At 44.7% G+C, this 21,734-nt stretch overlaps 1 protein-coding gene across 6 annotated transcripts in view; it reads left to right on the top strand.

Moving 5' to 3' along the window:
* Window positions 1-21,734, top strand: part of cux1b (cut-like homeobox 1b) — a 68,007-nt gene that overhangs the window by 21,201 nt on the left and 25,072 nt on the right. For all 6 annotated transcript variants that reach the window (XM_037774631.1, XM_037774632.1, XM_037774629.1 and 3 more), the window contains exons 2-8: window positions 476-586; window positions 4,390-4,437; window positions 8,259-8,337; window positions 10,981-11,118; window positions 13,803-13,926; window positions 17,101-17,177; window positions 17,739-17,805. In XM_037774631.1, the coding sequence (XP_037630559.1) occupies window positions 476-586; window positions 4,390-4,437; window positions 8,259-8,337; window positions 10,981-11,118; window positions 13,803-13,926; window positions 17,101-17,177; window positions 17,739-17,805 (644 nt within the window). The remainder of the gene's footprint in view (window positions 1-475; window positions 587-4,389; window positions 4,438-8,258; window positions 8,338-10,980; window positions 11,119-13,802; window positions 13,927-17,100; window positions 17,178-17,738; window positions 17,806-21,734) is intronic.

Genomic DNA, 21,734 nt, shown 5'->3' with positions numbered 1-21,734 from the left:
CCTTACTCTTGACAACACTGCTGTTGTTGATAATTGCGCTGTTGTTATGTGGGGAGGGGAGAGGTCGTCTGGTGCAGACAGTCAATAATTGTTGTGAACTGCGTGCGGAGCAGTAGTAGTCTATTGCTACAGACGCTGTCATGCCCGACACAGTGGTAACTGATTGACTGACAGGCTGAATGGCTCCAGATACTGCTCGCGCTGGTAGCAGATCAACTGGTGTAGATGGGTTTTCCTTGGCGGTACATCGGTGTTGTGGTTCTGCTCTCTGCCTCTGCTGCTGCAACTTAACTGGCCAAGTTCAGCTGAGGCAGGACGGGTTAGTCCGCAGCACGCCAGATGAGTCAAGGAGTCTGCTGTCTAGTCAGAAAACAGCCCCTGTCTTTTTAATCTGAGTGATAACAATGATGCTGATTATAATGACAGAGACAATAATGATATGTATGCTAAAAAAAGTTGTGTGTTTGTGTTGCAGAAAGAACTAGACGCCACCGCCACACAGCTCGCCAACAGACAGGACGAGAGCGAACAGTCCAGGAAGAAACTAATCGACCTGAGCCGCGAGTTCAAGAAGAACACACCAGAGGTGAGAAAAAAATCATATATTCGCAGGCACGCATCAAAACACAGCAGCCACGCATATACATCCCGCGATTCTTTTTGACAATCCTGTGTTCCTCTGTGTCTCTTCTCCTCTTCATAAACGCATCCGTGATTATTTACTGAGAAAGCAGGGGAGGAGTAGACGGCGCAGCGAGATGCGGGCTTGGCTCCCAAAAATAGTCTCTCCATTAGTTTCCCTGAAATCCTAAAGAGACAAAACAGAAAACCCCTCAGGAGTTTGTATTATCTGACCTAGTTTTTTATGCGTGCAGGAAAGTGTGGTCCGTGAGTGTGTGTGTGTGAGAGAGAGAGAGAAATGAGAGAGAGGCAGAGCAGGAGGGAGAGAAAGAAAGAGAGTGTGACAACACTACTAAGTGGGATCAGGAGGGAATTCTGTCCTGTTCCTGTGTTCCCATCACTCCTCCTGGGAATATTTGTTTCATCTCTGTTACCAAGGCAACACACTTTAAACCACACAGCGAAAACAAAGTATTGTTGTGTTATTATTGGTAATGTCACCATGGTGAATTATTGATGGCGGCATGAATTATGTATGAATGGAGTAGACTGGATAGAAAATCGTCAACTCTCGGCGGAGTTGACAGTAGGCCTATTATAGTTACCACAGGATGAGGATTGTGACTATTGACTTCAGCTTGTAGCCCACCCGGTGTAGAGGAAACTGTACCTGCATGGAGAAGAATTCCACTTTACCCCACACATTCATCTCTAATCTCATTTTCAAGTATAACCACATAACTAGCAGCACACACAGACAAGAGAGGTGGAGAGACACGCACAAAGAAAACATCCAGAGAGAAGCAGCAGAGGCGCGCACACACAAACACACAGAGGCAGATAGCCTAGATCACAGAACAGGACACACACATTCATCAGTGTAACAAGGCTGTGATTTAGGAAGGCTCCTCTGGCGTCTGTGTGGCCCCTGGCATCTCCCTGGTATGTGGAGGAGGAATCTGAGCCAGGCCAGACGAGCGACAGGATTCATTACAGGGCTGTAACAGCTCAATAGGAATCAGCACTAAAACTCCCCGGCGTTTTCGGAGGTGTATAAGCATCGAGGCTGCCTACCAAATAGGCTAGTTCATAACGTGCGACGGCCCCCGCGCTTGATTAAAAATGCCCTGATCGTCGTTCGCTGTGTTTCCTGTCTCTTGCGTGGCTTGTGTGGTTGACCAGCCTATAGAGCGGGGCTGTCAGCTCTCTGTGGTCTGCGCCAGTCAGCGGAGATCACAGTCACATCAGATCAGACTGCATTAGGCTGAGCGGGAGTCCGTCTCTGATCCATTATTCAACAACCAGGAGACCGGCCCACGTTGACTGTGTCTAGTCTGCTGAGCTGTACTCGGCGTGAACTGCACTCATGGTCTGCATAATAACACACACACACACGCAGGCTTTTGTAGCATTTTGAAAGTAGTGCAAAGAAATGCAGCGTGAAAACAAAGTTTTCATAATTCATTAGTACTGACACACTGAGTTTTTTTTTTTTTTTTTTTTTTAAGAGACTACATCTCACTGTGCTTCCTAAGTCGCCTGAATAATTCATCCAGTTCTTAATTTCCTTTTAGTTAGTCAAGACTCCTCTACCACACTGTTATAAAGGCAAGGGTGGGAATGGTTGTAAAATGTCCCAAAGATTGCTAGCCAGAGGCAGTGGTAGTAAAACAACTTTGTGTGTGCTTGTGTGTGTGTGTGCACGCATGCACATACTCACGTTTGTGTTTAGCTGCAGGGCAGACAGACAGCGAATGGGAGTTCCATACTCCCCGGAGGATTCCTCGGGCTGGCCTGTCTGCTGTCTGCCGGCAGCTCACACACCAGCCATCCATCTCCTGCTGCCTGGGCCCCCCCTCCACTCCCCTGACTACACACACACACACACACACACACACACACACACACTGACACACACACACACTGACCATGGTGTCTGTGTGCATTGTTATGTTATATGGTCATAAATCTTTGGAAGTGGAGGGGGCAGGGGGGCGGTGCAATAGAGAGTGGACCAAAGGGGTTCAGAGCTCGGGTGCCTCAGCAAAAAGCAGTTGCTCGCCTCTGTATGTTATTTGACTGCGATTGTTTTTGTGGGTTCAGTGTGTGTTCTTGAGAGTGTGTGTGTGTGTGTGCACAAACTGCAGTTTAGTCACAACTTAGACTACAAAAATTCAAGATGAGCAGATAAACGTCTAAAGTCAAATAATATTTTGGAATTTAATGAACTCTGCCTAAAAAAATTCAATAAGATTAATACAGCAACTGTAAACTATGATGGTGAGGCAGCTCGTAATGCAGACGCAGTCTCAACAAAGTTATGATTTGTGCAAAGGTAGTAATTATTGCAGGACTGCCAGACTAGACGGCATTACATTATACAGAGGTTTCTTTTTTGGTCATAAATATTAACACAAGTTAAGCCACAGTGATAATAGCACACTGTAAATGTAGAATAGTGAAATGCAAAAGGTCTTATACGCTAATTCACACTAATACAGACAAATGTTCTGGCTGACAAAACAATGGGACCTAAACTGAGGCAAAATAAGGCTTTGTATTAATCCAAACAGGAACTAGTGCAGGTCAACTAAAAACTAACTGAAAGGAAACTGAAATGGAAAATTAGGATATAATGAAAATCTAATGCAAATGACACCACTCTGGTGTTCAGTTTTTGTGTGGGTGTTTTGTTGTGTGTGCATGCTTGTCCTGTGTGTGTGTGTGTGTGTGTGTGTGCGTGTGAGAAGGGGAGAGCCAGGGCAGTGAGTGGGGGGTTTGGGGGCGGAGCCGGGGGCGGGGTGGAGGTCATTATCCCCAGCAGGGGAATATTGAATTGGCCCAGACAAACAGCCACAACGACCCCTGATGAGGTAACAATGGGACAGGGTCACCGAGGTCGCGACCTGTCCTCAGCCCCAGACAAGCGGCCTGTCTGGACCGACCTGGGATTAGGCCAGCCCCAGACACTGGTCCCAGGTCAGTTTGGGATGCACACCGCTCCCCGCAGCATCGGTTAGGCTTTTAGGCGGAGGTTTCTAAAAAGGCGCAGAGTCTCCCGAGCACACATCTGTCGGTGCCCTACTTCACATCTTCATTAGGCAGTTTTTTTGTGAGTGTATGTGCGCGTCCACAAAACTGTGCAAATCAAATGTTCCTGTACAGAATGTCCTATTCTGCCACGCTTTTTACTGTACGCTCCAGTTCAGTTTGTCAGGATGTAGGCTCAGCTAACAGCACGGCGATTTGCATGTTCCCCTGATACATACTCGACTGGCTATCTAATCTGAAACCGCTGACTCGTACTGGAAAGTCATGCAATGGGACTTGCGGGATGAAAAGCATTTGCTTTATAGTAAAAACTTGGTTTCGCTGGAGACAATTTGCATCAACCGTAGTCCTACTCTGTGGCTCATTCTGTCTCTGTCTAACACGCACTAGTGTTGCCTCTGGGTGGCCCAGGTGGTGCTGCACCTGTTCTTATGAGAAACGCAGTCCACCAGAGCACCTCAGGGTACAAACCTGGCCTCATGTTCATCACTCGCTCACGCATTCACTCATTATTCATCGGCAGTGGCAAGAATGGCCGCTACTTGATTTCAATGAGTGGCTTATTTGATCACAATGTGGTCTGCTAGTATAAAACAGCTCCCTGAACATCACTGCTGCACATTCCTGCGTATCAACTGTTATTTTAAGGATTAAAATTGATCTATTAATTATCTCTTTTTTGAGACTCGCTAACCTCCTCTTCTCTTTATCTTTTAGGATTTCCGGAAACAGGTTGCCCCTCTGCTCAAGAGCTTCCAAGGAGAGGTGAGTGTGTTACTGGGAATTTATATTGGCACACACGCATACGCACAGCATTCAAACAGTGCATTTTCATAAAGCCTGTTTGACATTCGTTGACTGGTCTCGCTCCCTCTCTCGGTGCCCCCTTCTCTCCTTTTTCCGCCTTCGTCTTTCCTCTTAAATCGTCATCTCTTCTCTCTCCTCTCTTCTCTCTCCGCCATCTCCTGTTCTTTTCTCTTGCCACTATCTCATTTCCCCTCTTTCCTCTCCCTCTTTTCTTCGCTCTGCTCTGCTCTTGATTTTCTGTCCTATTCATGAAGTCCTGTAGCCCGAGGGTGTGTTTAAATTGCATCCTGCAAAAAAAAAAGGCACCACAAAAACCCCGGCTCTAGCCAGTCACAACTCACCGAATGCTATTTCCTCCGACTTTGTTTGTCTGCATGATTCGGTGGGGTTATTTGTTGATCTGGTGAATCATGAGCCCTTTTTTTTTTGTTCATTGTGGCTCATTTATTTACTTTCAATTTAATGTTGCGCCCTAGGTTTCTACCTTGACCTATAAGAGGTGACTTTTGTGTTTGTGTGTGTGTGTGTGCTATATCATACTCCCACCGTTCCCCTCTATCTCCTCCTCCATCATTTTGGCCTATTTCCATCATGACTCCTCCTTTCTGGCAGCCATGCATTTCCAGTTCACTCCCATATGTGAAAGTCAGAGGGTAGGAGTGGAAGCGGCTGGTTTAGACTGGGGCGTTCTTTGGGGTTGGAGTGGGTGGACATTCAGCCCAACGGTATCTCTTCCCTTGCGCGCACACACACGGACACACACACACACATGCACGCAAAACCGAATCATCTCAATAGATAGTGACAGGGCTGCTTTGCTACCGGCCATAGAATATTACAGTTTAACACTGGGTTAGTTTCCATATTCTTGTGTTAGAGCAGCAACCACAGCCAGTGGTTATGTAAAAAATGCTGTAATTTATAGTGGTCCCACCATGTTCTGCTGATGATCCACAGTCTATTTAGAGAATAGAAACGGCAGCAATATAATTGTGGCTTTGTCAGCTGTTTCCACCGTCCTCATGTTGACACACCTCGACGGCGCGCACAGCAGAACACGCCGAGGCACATAGTGGGTGGTCGCGGAACTGAGAAAGACATTATCTTATGATTATTGAGATAATACTGCACACCCGCGCCAGTCTCAGAGCAGCCCATCAATCAGTCGACTATTTTGCCCGCTTGCATGCCACAACATGAGCAGCTCTGAGAATGTGTAATTTTAGCCCGCCTTTGTTTGCTTACCCCTCCGTTGCTTTGATCAAGGACAAGACAGCACCAGAAACCGAGAGGGTCTTCCTGTTAGAAGCCCCACAGTAACTCATCCTTAAGCATTTTCACCCGCGGAGCTTGAATCTTTACTAAGTGAATGTGGAACCCCAGACAGAACAATAAAAAGTTTTATCCCAGGAACTTCTTGGAGGTCTTGATACTCTGTTTAATCTTTGTCATTGAAAGGTGGATGCCCTCAGGTCATAATTATTACCAATAACAGTACTGTTTTCCACAAGGCCTCCGTTTGGTAAACGGGTTATGTGTGTTTGTGTGTGTATGTTGCATGCTCAGTGTTCCTTGTTGGTCCATCGATCAGATAAGCTTTTCCATTATCCAAGGCTTCAGTCTCTGCTTCCCATAGCCTCCCCTTATCAGACTCCACTGGGGCCACACACACATACACACACATGCACGCACACACGCAGGTCAGCCTGATGCCCTTCACACACTATGGGTTAGATAGGGGAGCGAGGCGGTGCTGAGTGATGGTGGTGGCACAAGGTGCTGACGTACGTACGTATGTGTTTGTGTGTGTGGATGTGTCAGGGATACCTTTTGCAATTGCAAGCACTTCTCATCGGTAACCTACTGATACTGGTGAGGTATCATTTGTGTCACTTCATTTGTTTTGCTTGGTCGGTGTGTGTGTGTGTGTGTGTGTGTGTGTGTGTGTGTGTGTGGGATGGGGGCAGGGGAGCATGTAATAGCAGATGTCATTGGGATCGGTTGAAAGAGCTGCAGTTTTGGAGCAGCAGGGTTGTATTTGCAAATTCTGGGTGGTCTTCTAATGGCTCTGGTCCTGCAGTTAACCTGCCTCTAACTGTAGGGTGTGTCCTACATTAAATGTCTATTTCCTGCCTCCCATGTTGGGCTATATAAAGCTGCTGTACCACTGACCTTGGCCCAGTCATTGTACAGTCACGCAGCCGGCTTCCTTCACTGCCATCGGCAGATCTTTTTTTTTTGCGTTGGTTTGTGAGCGTGTTCTTCTTTATCATGAGATTGTGGTACGCTGATCACATACTCTTATATACACGCATTTCGACGCTGATGAAAAGGTCTGGTGTTGGTGTGTGAGAGGTATTAGTACCCGGCATCAGTAATCTCCCATTAGTGGCCTTGCGTTTGAGGATCCTGATCGCTCAATGTCACACAGCACATGAAGAGGGTAAAGTACATCATGCAGCATGATGTGAGAATGAGATATAGTAGCGGGGTAGTATGTGTGTGAGAGGGAGATAGACAGGACATGCCAGATAGACATGAGTGTGTGTGACAGAGAAACATGTGAGAAAGACTGACACTGAAAAAGATTGAGGGAAAGAAAAAAAATGAGTCAGAGAACATGGAAGTGACAAGAGGGAGAATTGGAGAGAGAGAGAGAGAGACTGAGGGAAAGACATAGAGGAATATAAGGGGGGAAAAGAGGGAGGGGTGCTGGCACCAGCCTACTCAGGGCCAGATGTTTTGCGGCTAAAAAACTAGAGATGAATCAAAGCCATGTGAAGAGATTTATTAGGTTCCCATAGGAGCCCAGGCAGTATTACATGTAGCCCGCTCTGTTTACAGTGGCAAGAACCCCTAAACCACCCATCAACTACACTACTGGCTTGGCTGGGAATGTGAAGACTTTATATTTGGACTTATATAGGCTTTTGTCTTTATTCCTTTTTCTCTCCGCGAATGTGCTGGAGGAGCTGGAAGAGAAACACAAGGCTGTTTAGTCTGAGTGCGTGAGCCAGAGTAGTCAGCTGTAGCTCTGCCCAGTACAGTAGCACCCTCCGAATGTCTTTATTTGGCATCTGTTTCCCTCGATTTAGACTCGATTTCTGATGCGTTTTCGCCTACTCTGTCTGCTTCTCATATTGAAGTGTGACACACAGACCGTAGTGGAGCTTGCCGCCTGATATTTCAGCATCGACAACAGCGTTATAAATCCTCCCAGTATGATTTTTTTAGAATTAATCTCTTATGGATCCAATCTAATGCTGTCCATTTCAATAATATCGGTGATGGAACGCATGCCGTGCCCTCTTGTGTTAATGGCTGCATCAGTAATGGATCCACACTGTATTGCTGCTAAGAGCTGACTGAATAATCTGCCCCTGCTGTGGCTGGAAAGACTGAGCCAGCTGTTTAATGATGTCAGCGTGCTGGAGGGGAAACGAGCACACACATTTGCACACAAACCAACGGACGGACAGATTTAGGCGCACACACACTCGAGGACAGACAGACGCGGGCACGCGCACGGCAAACGAAACGCATCCGTCATCGGCTGAACAGCTGAACTGACTTCACGGGAAGGAAACACCAAAGCAAGACAACCGCGATCGCATGCAGCATTCCGACGCATAGTGAGGATAGACAGATATGTAGACGACTCTTACTGTGAAATTAATGGGCCTGCCTTCGAAGTGTGTGGATGTGACACTCAGTTGTGAGGTGGTGTAACTGACAATTAACCATTCTTTTTTTCTTTTCTTTCTCTTCTCTCGTTGCAGATCGATGCCTTGAGTAAGAGAAGTAAAGAAGCAGAGGCCGCCTTCTTGAACGTGTACAAGAAAATAATCGATGTCCCAGGTAAGACTACGTTTCATGTCTGCACTGCGTGGCGTCCTCGTGTGTGTCTAAGTGTGTTTGTCTAGACACCACCACGAGTCCAAAAAACGTGATCAGGAGACCCCCTTTTATCCATGCAGACAGCACCAAAAGAGGGAAAAGATAAAAGCATGACACCGTCCCTCTGGTGCTCCTTCACTGTGCATCCAGGCGTGCGCGACACCTTAATATGTCCCCACGAGATCACATCCCCACTGGTGAAGCCTTTAGAGGGTCTTAACAGAAGGTGCGTCCTGATATGGATGACAAGTGCGCCCGCAATTGGCTGCCGCGAAGTGAGCACACATGAGCAGTCACGTTCAGCACACTGAGGCCGAGGAGGGACACGCAGCACGGAGTGTTATAAACACACACAGCCACAGAGCTACTGGTTGGAGGTTTTCAGCTGTATGGGAGCCTTGGAGGGGCCGTGCATGCAGGAACGAGAGAGGAGTTCATCTATAGCGTAAGGAGGTCATCATATTCCCACATGGATAGACCTACAGTAATATCTTTGGATTGTACTGCTCCCAATAAGTCAGCGCCAGCTCTGACGGGGCTATTCTTAACTTGCAGCGAGACAATGATGTAATGCCTGATGCACACACACGCACGCAGACACAGACCAGCCTGACTAATGCAGCAGTCTTGAAAGAGGAAACAGTGTGTTTTGTTCTGTCTTCTATCAGCTGAAGGCCTGGTTAGTCAGCCCAGCGTGCTCTGCTTTAGATTAAAGGTGTCTGGCGAGAGCGCTCAGCACCAGTGGCCCACAAGTCAAACTGCTTTTAACAGGCTGTACAGTTGATTTGAAGGGGGGGGGGGGGCGGCTATGTGAAGGACGAAGGTTTGATAAGAGGGAGAGAAAGTTGATTTTCAAGGGCGCCGACGCAGATAGTAGTCCAAATTCAGAGCGTACAGTTATGTTCCTTAATGTTTGTTTGCACTTGTGTGTGTGTATTTGTACGAGACTAAGTGTGCATGTGTGTGTTTGTGACAAGGTGTGTGTCAGAGCTTAGCCCTGCATGGTGTGTCACCTTGACAGCACAAAATCAGCATGAAATTCCCCAATCGTTCTCTGCTGATCTCTCATTAGCATAGTTAAGATATCTAACTGCGTCAGACATGAGACACACACACATACACACACACACACACACAAACACACACACACACACACACACACACAAACACACACACAGCCCTTACCCCCAGCTGTAAGCTGTCAGTTCCTCTTATCTGTGCAACACACACACATAAACACACACAAACACGCAAACTGCTCTTTTAGCTGGCATGCTGATGAGCGTCGCCCGCGTCTCTTGGCTGCCTGTCACCAGTCTGCCACCCATGAGCACCAATCAGATGTGATTGGCCTGACTGACAGGGCTCTCTTCATCACACTGACAGTTAACCCTGCTGTGTGTGTGTGTTCACAGAGACGTTGGATAAAATGCCTCCAGAAAGTTGCCTTTCTTCCCTCCGTCTCTTGTTCTTTTAATCTCTTATTTACCTCGCCTATTTTACGGCTTCCACTTTGTCCATCTGTCTGCTCCCGTGTTTCTCTTTTTTCTCGCTTTCAAGCTGCATCATAGCGAACACTTTAACTGATCATAGCCCAGTAATCTCTGCTGTTAATGTGTCTCTTCTGTGGTACTGTCTGCGTCTATCTACGAGTTATCCAGTTCTATTACTGGGTCAGCAGTTGACGCATTATTCTCCCCTCCCCCCCCATACAAAACCAAAGTTTATCTCATACACCGACAATAGCGTCTGTTGATACACTGGCTGATAGTGTATCATTCAATAACCTTTATGGATAAACAGAATGTGCTAAACTCTAACCATGACCTTTCGGTGTTGTTCTCCTGCCAAATCTCTGCTCTGTTCTTCTCTTTCTAATCAGTGGAGTGCACTAAAGTATTTACAGTAGGGACGGACCAATGCTGGATTTTTTAGGTCAAAATCAATATTTGAGAGTAATTTAATTCCAATAATATATTGGCCAATATTCAAATTTGACTATTCAAGTTTTAGGATTAAGACATGTCCAGGGTAGGATATTTTACATTTGAAGAATAAACTTTATAATTTACAAATAATAACCATGAGTAAAAGAACAAATATAACAGAAAATGCATCTTATAAAAGTATGAATCTTATATGGCTGCAACTAACTATTATTTTCATTGTTAATTAATCTGAGGAGGAGGAGTATTTTTGCACATATGTTAAAATATACACAGATCCCTTTGATCATTTATGAATTTGCGATAATCCAGTATAAAATAATAGTATTAGTTCTGACCTATAGCTGTCTGATGCATCAGTAACTGTACATATAACTCACCGTGTAATAATATTGTTAGTAATTGTAATATTTTTTGGTCCTTGCCGGAGCCAGTAACTCTCCACAGGGAGGTCAAAGGTCAGGGTCGGCTCCAGAACACTTCTCCTGGAGCTGCGAGAGATTCATTGCCTTGCTCAAGGACACTTCACCAGGGCGAACGCTCGCTCTCACAGGGCCTTGAATGTAGTTATTCCTAGCTCGCCACTCCACCTCGCCGCCCTTGTTTGTGTAATCTGCTTTGCGGTGTGTGTTAACGCGGTGTGTTTTGTCTCTGCCAGATCCCGTACCTGTGTTGGAGCTGGCTCAGCAGCTGCAGCTGAAGCTCCAGAGGATGCACGACATTGAGACAGAGAACACCAAACTTCGAGAGACACTGGAGGACTACAACAAAGAGTTTGCAGAGGTCAAAAACCAAGGTTAGAGAACAGGATACGGGCAGAGCCACCCAATTTGGGCATTTTCCTGACTTTGAGAGGGGCATGGATGTAGGGCACGCAATTAATCATAGATGAGCACATATCAAAATTTCATATACCTATGATTAGTATTTGTGTAGTTGGGCAGTGTTTTCGTATATTGCATCTCTCTTACAACCGTTGAATGTGCAGAGTGCACCCAAGTGACGAATCAGTCTGCTTCGATGAGAATGAGAAAACTGCATTATGCATATTGGTATTTAAATGGCTAATTTAACATCTGGCCAAGGGACAACAGCGTTTTGGTTAACACTGGCACATTTACAGGGATGTTGATCAATGTGCATTGTCTCTGTAAAAATAAAATGTAGTTTTAGGTGATCACTGTCAGTCAGTTGGAAATATTGTACAAGGCCAGATGACATTTTTTTCTTTTCAAACAAAAAAGTAATAATGTAAAAAAAAAGATTTTTTTCTAATTGCTGCTCATCTGACAAATTCCACACTGTCAAAGTCAAAGTAGAAGAATGTGTAAATTAAAAATGTTCAAGTGCAAAATTCCAGCAAAATAATTTTCATTATGCTCGAAGGTAACTTCACCATTACGTCTGTATGTTGATGAACTTTTAAGTGCAAATCTAAGGTCAAAGAAACATCCCGGTATTTAGACGCCCTTTTCAAAAGGAAGAGGCCACATTTGAACATATTTTAATGCCTTATAAATTTTTCAAAAACACAAAAAAATGTACAAGGTTTTACATTTTCAAATAGGTTTTCAGGGGAAAAAAAAAACATGAGGCGCAGTTTCATGAATAAAAAACGACGGGCTACCTCGGGGTAAAGAAAGAAAGATGGAAAAACTGACAGAGGCAGAGAGATGAGTGAGAAGCGGTAATAAAAGTGGAGTAATTTCGGTCGAAAAAAGGAGGAGTGAGCGAGCGAGCAGGGAATGTTTTGGAATCCCCCTTTCCTCAGCGAGAGTTAATTGGAACAGCTCGATAGCGGCAGGGTTCCATTCTGCCATTGATTTTCCTGTTCCCTCATCCTTTATCCCTCCTTCCCGCCTCAATAGATGGGGGATATTTAAACCCCAAAACACACTGTGGAACTCCCACTCCTGTTAAACGCACACGCGGACCTGCCCGCACACTTGCCCACGCGCACACACACACACACACACACACATACAAAAGAGTGCAGGGGCCATTGATCCCCGCAACCTAAATGTTTAAAGTTCAGTTAAGCAGTTAAGGGGTAAGAGGGCTCTGAGGGGACTCTCCTCTATTGATTATGTGTCAGAGCAGTGAGACTGGAGTTTAAATCACACACACACGCACACAAAGTGCTAAGAGCCCTCAGTCAAAGGCAGCAAGCAGCAATGCTCTTTATCATTGTCTCACTCACTTATATCTTTCTCTGAGAAACACACACACACACACAAACACACACACACACACACACACCGCTCGCACACACGGAGGCCTATTTATTACCCCCAGTTATGTGTTAGATTTATTTCAGGCTGCCCCATACAGAGCTCAGCCGTCTGCAGGTTATGGGGTTTCAGCACTAATGCAGTCCTAATGAATACAGCAGATCTACTGGTGGTGAATATTCTATACCAGTCATGGATGTAAAGATTAGGCCGGAGCCAGGGGGGCCAAGGCCTGCGTCTGTGCTGACAGAGGAAGAATGTGGGATATGCGACGCTGCTCCTTAAGCAAAGGTCAAACCCCCCCGTCAGAAGGATTATCGTCATCACTGCCATTTATCACATCTAGGAAACCGCTATAGTCTGTATGGTCTATGCAAATTGCCTGTATGTCAACTAGGGCTGTTAACGCAAATTCGTTTTAACGCCACTAATTTCTTTAACGTGTTGACGCAACTTGCGATTTTTAGTTTTTAGCAGGCCCTGTTTTAAAGCTAGAGTGAAGATACTGGCATCCTATGATACTTCTTTAGCTTGTCGCGAAAGAGGCCAAATAACGCTCTAAACTTACGCAAAATTTTGGTGAGGAAAAACAGTCATGGCCATTTTTTAAAGGGGTCACTTGACCTCTGACCTCAAGATATGTGAATGAAAATGGGTTCTATGGGTACCCACGAGTCTCCCCTTTAAAAACATGCCCACTTTATGATAATCACATGCACTTTTGGGCAAGTCATAGTCAAATCAGCACACTGACACACTGATAGCTGTAGTTGTCTGTTGGGCTTGAGTTTGCCATGTTATAATTTGAGCTTTTTTTATGCTAAATGCAGTACCTGTGAGGGTTTCTGGACAATATTTGTCATTGTTTTGTGTTGTTAATTGACTTCCAATAATAACTCTATACATACATTTGTATAAAGCTGCATATTTGCCCACTCCCATGTTGATAAGAGTATTAAATACTTGACAAATCTCCTTTCAAGGTACATTTTGAACAGATAAAATATATGCGATTAATCATAATTAACTATGGACAATCATGCGATTCATCTTGATTAAATATTTTAATCGATTGACAGCCCCCTAAATTATTTATTCAAATGTGTGATTAATTTGTGATGAATCACGATTAACTATGGACAATCATACGCTTAATCATGATTACATATTTTAATCGATTGACAGCCCTAATTTTAACTCTTCCCTCCTTTTCTCTCAACGCCTGACTCTCTGCTTTTACCTCCTCCAGAGGTGACCATCAAGGCCTTGAAGGAGAAGATCCGCGAGTACGAGCAGTCTCTGAAGAATCAAGCGGAGAACCTTGCCCAAGAGAAGCAGCTCCAGCTACACAACGACTATGCAGAGAAGGAGAGGTATAACTTTATGTGTTTGTGTGTGTGGTACAGCAGCGGTGTTTCAAGTAACAACCTCTGAGGACACAATGACCCAAAGGGTTGAAATGGCAAAATTATGCAGATAGAACTGCTATGATTCTAATCTTTGAGTGATAGATTAAGGATTTCTGCTTTTCTACAGCAGAGCTATTCACGACTTAATTATTTCTTCTGAGCTAATAGTCCTTGGATTTTTTCTTTCTCATAGTTATCAGTTTAATCAACAAATTGCTGCCTATAGCTTCCCCCGGCATTGCCTTCCTTTTACTGATGAATGCAGGAATGGAAAATACGTAAAAGACAAAGCCAGCATTTTTTGTCATGTGGGTGCTTGCCATTCTTGTCTTGATGGGAATCAACACCTCAGACTCCTATTTTCTGTCTTTACCACAATATCTTTCAGCCTGTTTGTTCAGAATAATTGCCACCACAGACATCTACTGTGTCTGAAAATATATGGTAACTGAATGAAACCCACCAAATTACCATATAATGACAGAAAATAGGCTTTAAGTGTTGCTTTATTTTGATACAAAATAATTCATTTTGATTTAATAGGTTACTTCCTCTCCAAATCCATTCTCAAGGCATTTTGAAGTGTGCGATTTTCAGATACACAGGAAGCCTGTGGTAGTAATAAATAAGCTCAAAATTGCTGCCAGATATTTAAGGAACATGGAAAAAAAAACAATGCTGACTACTGAAATGATGTATTAACTCCTACAAAGGCTGGAATGAGTCACTCTGACACTGTCCTTTCCCAGGAAGGAGCACCATAAAGATGCAGGCAGCTGTAATATTGTTTCACCGTTCCTCCTGCATCGCTCTGTAAATCCAGACTAATATGACGACGGTGGCCAGTTTAAATTATCATGCGAATCCACAAGCAGTTTTTTCAAATGCAGGTGGAGAATTGACCCGTCAACCTTAAACGTAGTTATCTCGGATAACTGTGTGCTCCTATTTTGAATTAAAGGGATAAATAAACGTGTACAGAGTCGGAAAGAAATGATGAGCACTCACACGATTAGCTGGTGCAGCCTCGGGGCTTAAAGAGACAACACGTTTTCAGTGAGGGTGAGCACTGAGTTAAAAGCTGTGATGGATGTATCAAAGCCGAACATGTTTATTAACGAGGAAATGAAGCACTGCCAAAATCTTAAAACCAACAGAAAAGTCAATACAGTCAGTCGTAGAGCTCAACAACATGTTAATATGCAGTTTTTAGTGTTACACCACACTCCACCATGCAGATATAGTAATGATATGTAATACTAAGTGATGGAGACTAATTTCTGAGTTGCTGCAAACAAAAAAAAATGGCATGCTACACATCTCCTTTCAAAAGAAAGTTATATAAGGGCGCTTTCCCAAGCCATATTCCGTTTGGCTAGTCCGAATCAGAGTCAAATTGATACTTTGGTTCGTTTTCTATTTAGTCTGGTTCGGTTTCACAGTGCACAAATTAAAGCGGACCAAATTTAAAATATAAATAGCTGAGAGCGGCATGTATGAAGGAGCGAATTTATCTTTTTCGTCTCGAGAGGTGCCACTTCTACGCAGGGAATTGCAGACTTTGATATATTGCTGTTGAAGTTTTTTCACTTTGACTCGGCACTGATCTACTGCGTGCATGAATTCCTACTCCTCCAGTTTATTTCCAATCACTTTATAAACGTCACTATTTTTGTGGACTTTATTTAGCGTATTCTGTATGTTCTCTTCGGCCCAGATGTCAAGCAAACATCGGACTTCTGCAGAAGTCCAGGTCCGTCCTCTCCCACTCATGTTGACCTGTCCTTTACCTGTGTCCATCTCAACAAATACCTGCACGCACAGACAGCCCGCGTTATGGTTTGCTTGAAAACGATCTGAGACCGCTTGCGAGAGGTGGTCTCGGTTGTTTTGGTCCGCACCACAGTACGATTACTGCGTTCAAAAACCGCCCAAACAAACCGCACCAGAGTTTGATTAAAACAGACTAAATGTTGGCTTGTGAAAGCGCCCTAAGTAAAGTGGAAGATATTCTCCCATTTTTTCCATTGCATCACTTTATGTGTTTACACAGGAAATGACTTCTTCTGTGGCGGTTGATCATTTAGCAGTATTTTGGATACTTGCAGCAACTTTTACCTGCATATGGGTTATCAAAAAGTTTTATGTCATTGTCACAGTTTTTCTCAAGAAGAATTTGTGAGTAGTTTAGATTACTTTCAGTTGCATCATATTCCCCTTTTAAAAGTACAAAGCACTGCCAACAAATGCTACTGATTTTTTTTTTTGTATTCACACTCCATTACAGTTATTATAACACTTTAGAAGAAACTCTCTCAGTGACTCTCTCATTTTGATAAACGTCTCTGGCCCACTTTAAGTTGATTTGTGTTTATTAAATGTACATTACAGAGCTCGTATTTCCCCGCGTGTCAATCATCTGGTTTGCCGTGAAGCCACGTTAAAACTCATCGCCTCTTTCAGGCGCGCAGCAGAAGATCAATTGTCCAACTGTATTTCCTTTACGTCAGTGTTTTATAGGCCCCTTCCTGTCTGCAGAGAGCTGACTTCCTGTGTCTGAGAGGGGGCAGTAAATGGATGGCACCTCTGATGCAGTTTATCCTGCAAGGAGTGAGGGAAGGAGGGAGAGAGAGAGAGAGAGAGATGAAAGGATGAAGTAGAGGGCAGAAAAATAGAGATGACAGGAGAGACAGATTGGCGGAGAAGGGGGGCATCAAAGAGTGCCATAAAGACCGTCTTTGTGCGAGATTATTGATGTTTTTACACGCAGTGGCAATTTCTCAGCAGAGCCCAACTTTTTATATGCTAAGAATGAATCTATTTTATCCTTGTGGTTTCTGACGCCACCTCCGCCCCCCCCCCCCCCCTCTCTCTTACTCAACCCTTGCTCTCCCTCCGTCTCTCCCCCCGGGTGCAGTGTGCCCCAGTGGCCAGACATTCCTGCCTAATAGGGCTGCTTAATGAGGAGTGGGTTGTGTTGGGAGGATTTTAGTGGGGAAAACACTTCAGAAATGGTGGGAAAATAGAGAATAGTTGCCACAAAGTGTGAACCCAAGATTTACTGACTCAGTATCTCTATCTGTGACTTTCTGCTCCCGGCTCTCTCTTTTTTTCTTCGCCTTCTGTCTGCCTCTGTAGGAAACTCCAGGAGAGCCAGGACTCCATGTCCTCAAGGTTGGAGGAGGCCGAACACAAGGCCCAGTCCCTACAGACAGGTACCAGCCTACTCAGTCTGCACAGACCTTTTTTAAAAAGGCAACCGTATCGCTGTATATGAGGTGGTGCTGGCTTTAAAGCCTCTGAAAATCTGGTTTTAAATCTTAAGTATTTCTCATTGGATGGTCATTCATTGCTACAGTTGGGAAGAAAATCATCCCGAGTGAGGTTTAACACTTAATCTGCTTCATCTGGACTAGGTGGGTGTGGTTTGATCAGATCGACAGTGGCCTAGCAACATAAGCAAATAACTCCACAACTGTCACTTCAGACCAGTGAGAAAAGCACAGGCAACAACGCAAATACAGAAATCTCTCATGTGAAACAACCAAACGTTTTTATTATTATTAAATTTGTGTGTAAAAATTGTAGTAGAAAGCTATTAAAAGGATTATTTATTTATTATTTTTAGTTTATTTTTTAAATAACAGAACACAGATGGCTCCATCCTTATTAAAGGTTTTCAGGGCCTTTAAAAAGTATTCTTCATACTTGGATATAACTTCATTTGAAAGCTGACTCGTAGGACTCACAACTGACTCTTTTCCCGTCTTTTGCAGCACTTGAAACAACTCAGGCCGAGCTCTTTGATTTGAAGACCAAGTATGACGAGGAATCCACAGCAAAGTACGTGTCTCGGTGATCTATGTGTGTGTTTGCGGGTGACTTCTCCCCTCTGGCTCCTCCATAGTCTGTTCCTGACATAATCATCCTGTTTAGTGAATCTCTCCTTGCCTGGAAACTCCCCCCCCTTTCTCTCCCAAACAGCTGGATCGTCTCCCACAACGCTCTGCAGCCTCCAAATCCCAGCATTACCCACGCACTGTAAATACTGACGGGGATTGTAACGCATTGTGCAGCCCAAACCAGCACCAAAATAGAGATTTTTTTGTGTGGCGTAGGCTCTCTGATTCATCCGGGTCATGACGTAGTGGAGAGACTGACGAGGGTCACTTTGAGATCTCTGACTAAAAGCCACACGGGCTTCTAACAGGACCCGTAAGATAAGGTGGCTTCAATTACTTGAGCCGTGGGCATCTATCATTATCGATCTTATAGTAGTGGCGAGGATGAGAACAGAAGCTTTTCCATGTCAGCACTCCTCACTGTGAAGTGGCACTTTATGACATTCACACTCCTCTTCCCCTCGGGGGCTAGTAGCGGGAAGCAGAAACCAAACCAGAAAGTTTCAAATTCCGAGAAGAAAGACAAAGGCTTTCATGGTGTTTTATTGGTAATTGGTGTACTGCAAAAAAAAACAGATCGCACTTCCCTTGAAACATTTCTTTAAATCCAAAACTGTTTATAAAATGGTCAAGGGCATCCTGCGTGCGCCCTGCACACAAAGTACGGCAACTTGGCTTTCAAGGTTTCCCCCCTCGCCCCCATTTCACCATGCCCCAAACTCCCCGTGTCTCTCCATTAACAGAGTTGTTAAATTGATTGGCTGTTAAAAACAGATCGATCCCGCTTCTCTCTTCCTCACAATACTTTTTTCCCCCCCTTCTCTACCTCCCTCACTCGCACACTTTGTCTTTTATCTGCTGCATTGTGCGTTTGTGAGTGTAAGAGAAAAGGCGACAGTAGGATATTGCATGCAGTGTAATGTCACTAATCAATAGGTTTCATAGTCAATCAACCTCCCCCACCCCCGCCCCCCTCCCTCTTTATTTTTTTTCCCAGCACTCCTCTACTTTTCTCTCATTTCTTTACACTTCCTTCTTCCTTCTTCCTTTTTCCGTCCTTGTCCGTTCCTTTTATGTCAGAACAAAACACATTTTTGAAAAGACACATATAGTAGGACCCATTTGCTTACAGAAGCTAATAAACACATGCCGGCCCATGTCCACACACACACACACGCACACACATCCACATACAAATACACACACACACACACACACTCACTCACTCGTGAGCCTGAGGCAGTCAGGGTCCTTGACTATGTGGCGTGCTGTGATCTGAAATTTTAATGCAACGCTTTAAAGCACACACAAACCCTCTCTAACCCTGCACCCTCCCAGTCCTTGGAGTCCTTCCCCCGTTTACTGCTTGGCTGAGCAAATCGCCAGTGTTTGGCTGAACACAACTTTTAACCCTTTGACTGCATATATTTTGGCCCTGTAAAAACACAAACGCCATACATATCATGCCGTTTTTCCACACACACACGCACACACTTGCTCTAAACTTTCCACTAAGGAGGACATTGCGTGACAAATCCCCCATCCTCTTGCTGCATTCGGGTAATCTGCCTTTTAAAACACACACACACACACAGACACACACAGTCACACACACACAGACACACACAGACACACACACACATATGGACGTACACACGCTCCTTGAGAATTTGGTCGATGTTGCAGTGCCCGGAGTGTGTGAGCTTCAGCGGGAGGCGGGCCTGCAGATGTAGCGTAGCCCCCTGTCTGTGTTGGCGCTGTGAGGGTCTGGCTGACCGCGTTTTACCCGTTTAGTCCCTGTTAAAGATTAATGATATATTGATCCCCAGCCCCACAGGATGCTCTGTATGTGTGTGTGAGTGTGTGCGTGCTCCTCTGTATGTTTGTGTGTGGCTTTATCTGCGTATAAAGGCTTGATACCATTTCGGGAAAACCATTTAATTGCTGATAATTAGGAAAGAAAAGCCTATTGACTGTTGCTCCTGTGTCCATCTCAAGCACACACACAAACACAAAATGGCGCACAACATACACACACACACACACACACACACACACACACACACACACACACACACACACACACGGACACACTATCGCAGCTAGCTTCTTTTTAAGCCTCCTTGAAATCCCCAAGGTAACACGCTGTGAAAACGCAATGTGGAGAAAGCCGAGGAAAGAAAAGGAACGGAGTGATGAAAGCTAGAGGGCAAAAAGCGAGTCAGGGGCTGCAGGCTACGGCGAGGAAGAGGGGATAAGAGCGTGATAGAGGAGGGAAATGAAAATCTAAATCAGGGGAATATCCTGCTGGCACCCGAGGACAGAGGCCGAGGAAGAGAGGGCGAAAGATGAAGAGAGGGGAGGTGGAAGGGAGGAAAAAAAAAAAAAGATGAAAGGAGGGTAAAAAGTGGAGGGCAATGGGAAGGGAACGGGTTGAGGGGGAAAAAGCATAGAGGCTGGCAGAGGGTGGAAAAGAAAAGGAGCGGTTGAGTGAGGAGCAAGAGAGAGAGAGAAGATGATAAGAGATGAAAAGGCCTGTCTGAGATGGAGGAAGTACAGTAGGGGCTCAGAGGCTCTGGGCTTGTTTCAGAAGTCCTCACTGATGTCACTTGTGCACCCATTGGCTTTCATGGTACAAAAGAGTGTGTTGTTTGTGTGTGCGAATTCTGGTGCAGCTGTGCATCTACTCTATAGCTCCTCCCTGTGGCTGCTATATGGAGCTTTGTAGGTATGTTTTTTTAGTGGCCTAAAATCAGGATTTACCACTACGAAGGGCCCTCCCGTTACTGTTCAGTGTTTGATGAATTAATTCCACTGGGTGCATTGGCTGGCCACGGACAGCTCCCGCCCTGCCCAGCGACTGACTGACTGACTGACTGACTGACTGTATCAGGGTATGCAGAAAATCCCTTCCCTGTGATCTGCTTTGGCCCTCAGCCTCTAGCTTTGCCTTTATAATTCCCAAATACAGCCAAATCCAAAGGTTATTTAAGAAGACTTTGTGCATCTGTACTTTGATTAAATGATCACATTTGGAGCAGGAGCGGCGGTGTATTTGGGTTGCATTACTACCCATAAACGCTCTCCATTACAAGCTTTTCTGGCTTGTTTGGCTCTCTGACCTCACATTTGTGTGTGTGTGCGCGAATGAGCGCGCACGTGGGTCCCCGCACACTATAGCTTAAGACAGGATAAAAGCCGGTGAGGTAGCGTACTATTATGTTGCTTAAATGCATACTAGATCCTTTTAACTGTTGGGGAAAGAATAAAAGCGGAGAGTGAAAAAGCTCTCCCACCCACATCTGATTCTTTTTTGCTGCATCGCCCGTGGCACAATGTTGACCTAATATCAACTGTGTCTGTTTTGTTAAACACATTCAAATCAGTAGTACTCAAGCCTATGGGACATAACACTGTTTCTCATACTGTGACACACAAACACAAAAGCTGCGTGGGTTATTGGGTTCACTATCAAAAGATTGCAGTGAAATCAAAGGCGTCTTAATGGACGCAGCAGCGCACACATGCGCTCACATCTTTGCACTCAATGCCGCCCATGTATTCTTTTTCAGCAAGTGAATAAATAAAGTAGGGCTGTCAATTGATTCCAATATTTAATCACGATTAATCGCATGATTGTCCATAGTTAATTTTGATTAGTCGCATATTTTTTATCTGTTCAAAATGTACCTTGAATGCATTTAGCATAAAAAATATGCTCACATCTTACATGGCAAACTCAAGCCCGATTATCATAACGTGGGCATGTCTGTAAAGGAGACTTGTGGGTACCCATAGAACCCATTTTCATTCACATATCTTGAGGTCAGAGGTCAAGGGACCCCTTTGAAAATGGCCATGCCAGTTTTT

Source organism: Sebastes umbrosus, chromosome 7 (assembly GCF_015220745.1).
Source record: "Sebastes umbrosus isolate fSebUmb1 chromosome 7, fSebUmb1.pri, whole genome shotgun sequence".
Taxonomy (NCBI): domain Eukaryota; kingdom Metazoa; phylum Chordata; class Actinopteri; order Perciformes; family Sebastidae; genus Sebastes; species Sebastes umbrosus.
The sequence above is the reverse complement of the archived record's forward strand: the minus strand, read 5'-3'. Positions and strand labels throughout refer to the sequence as shown.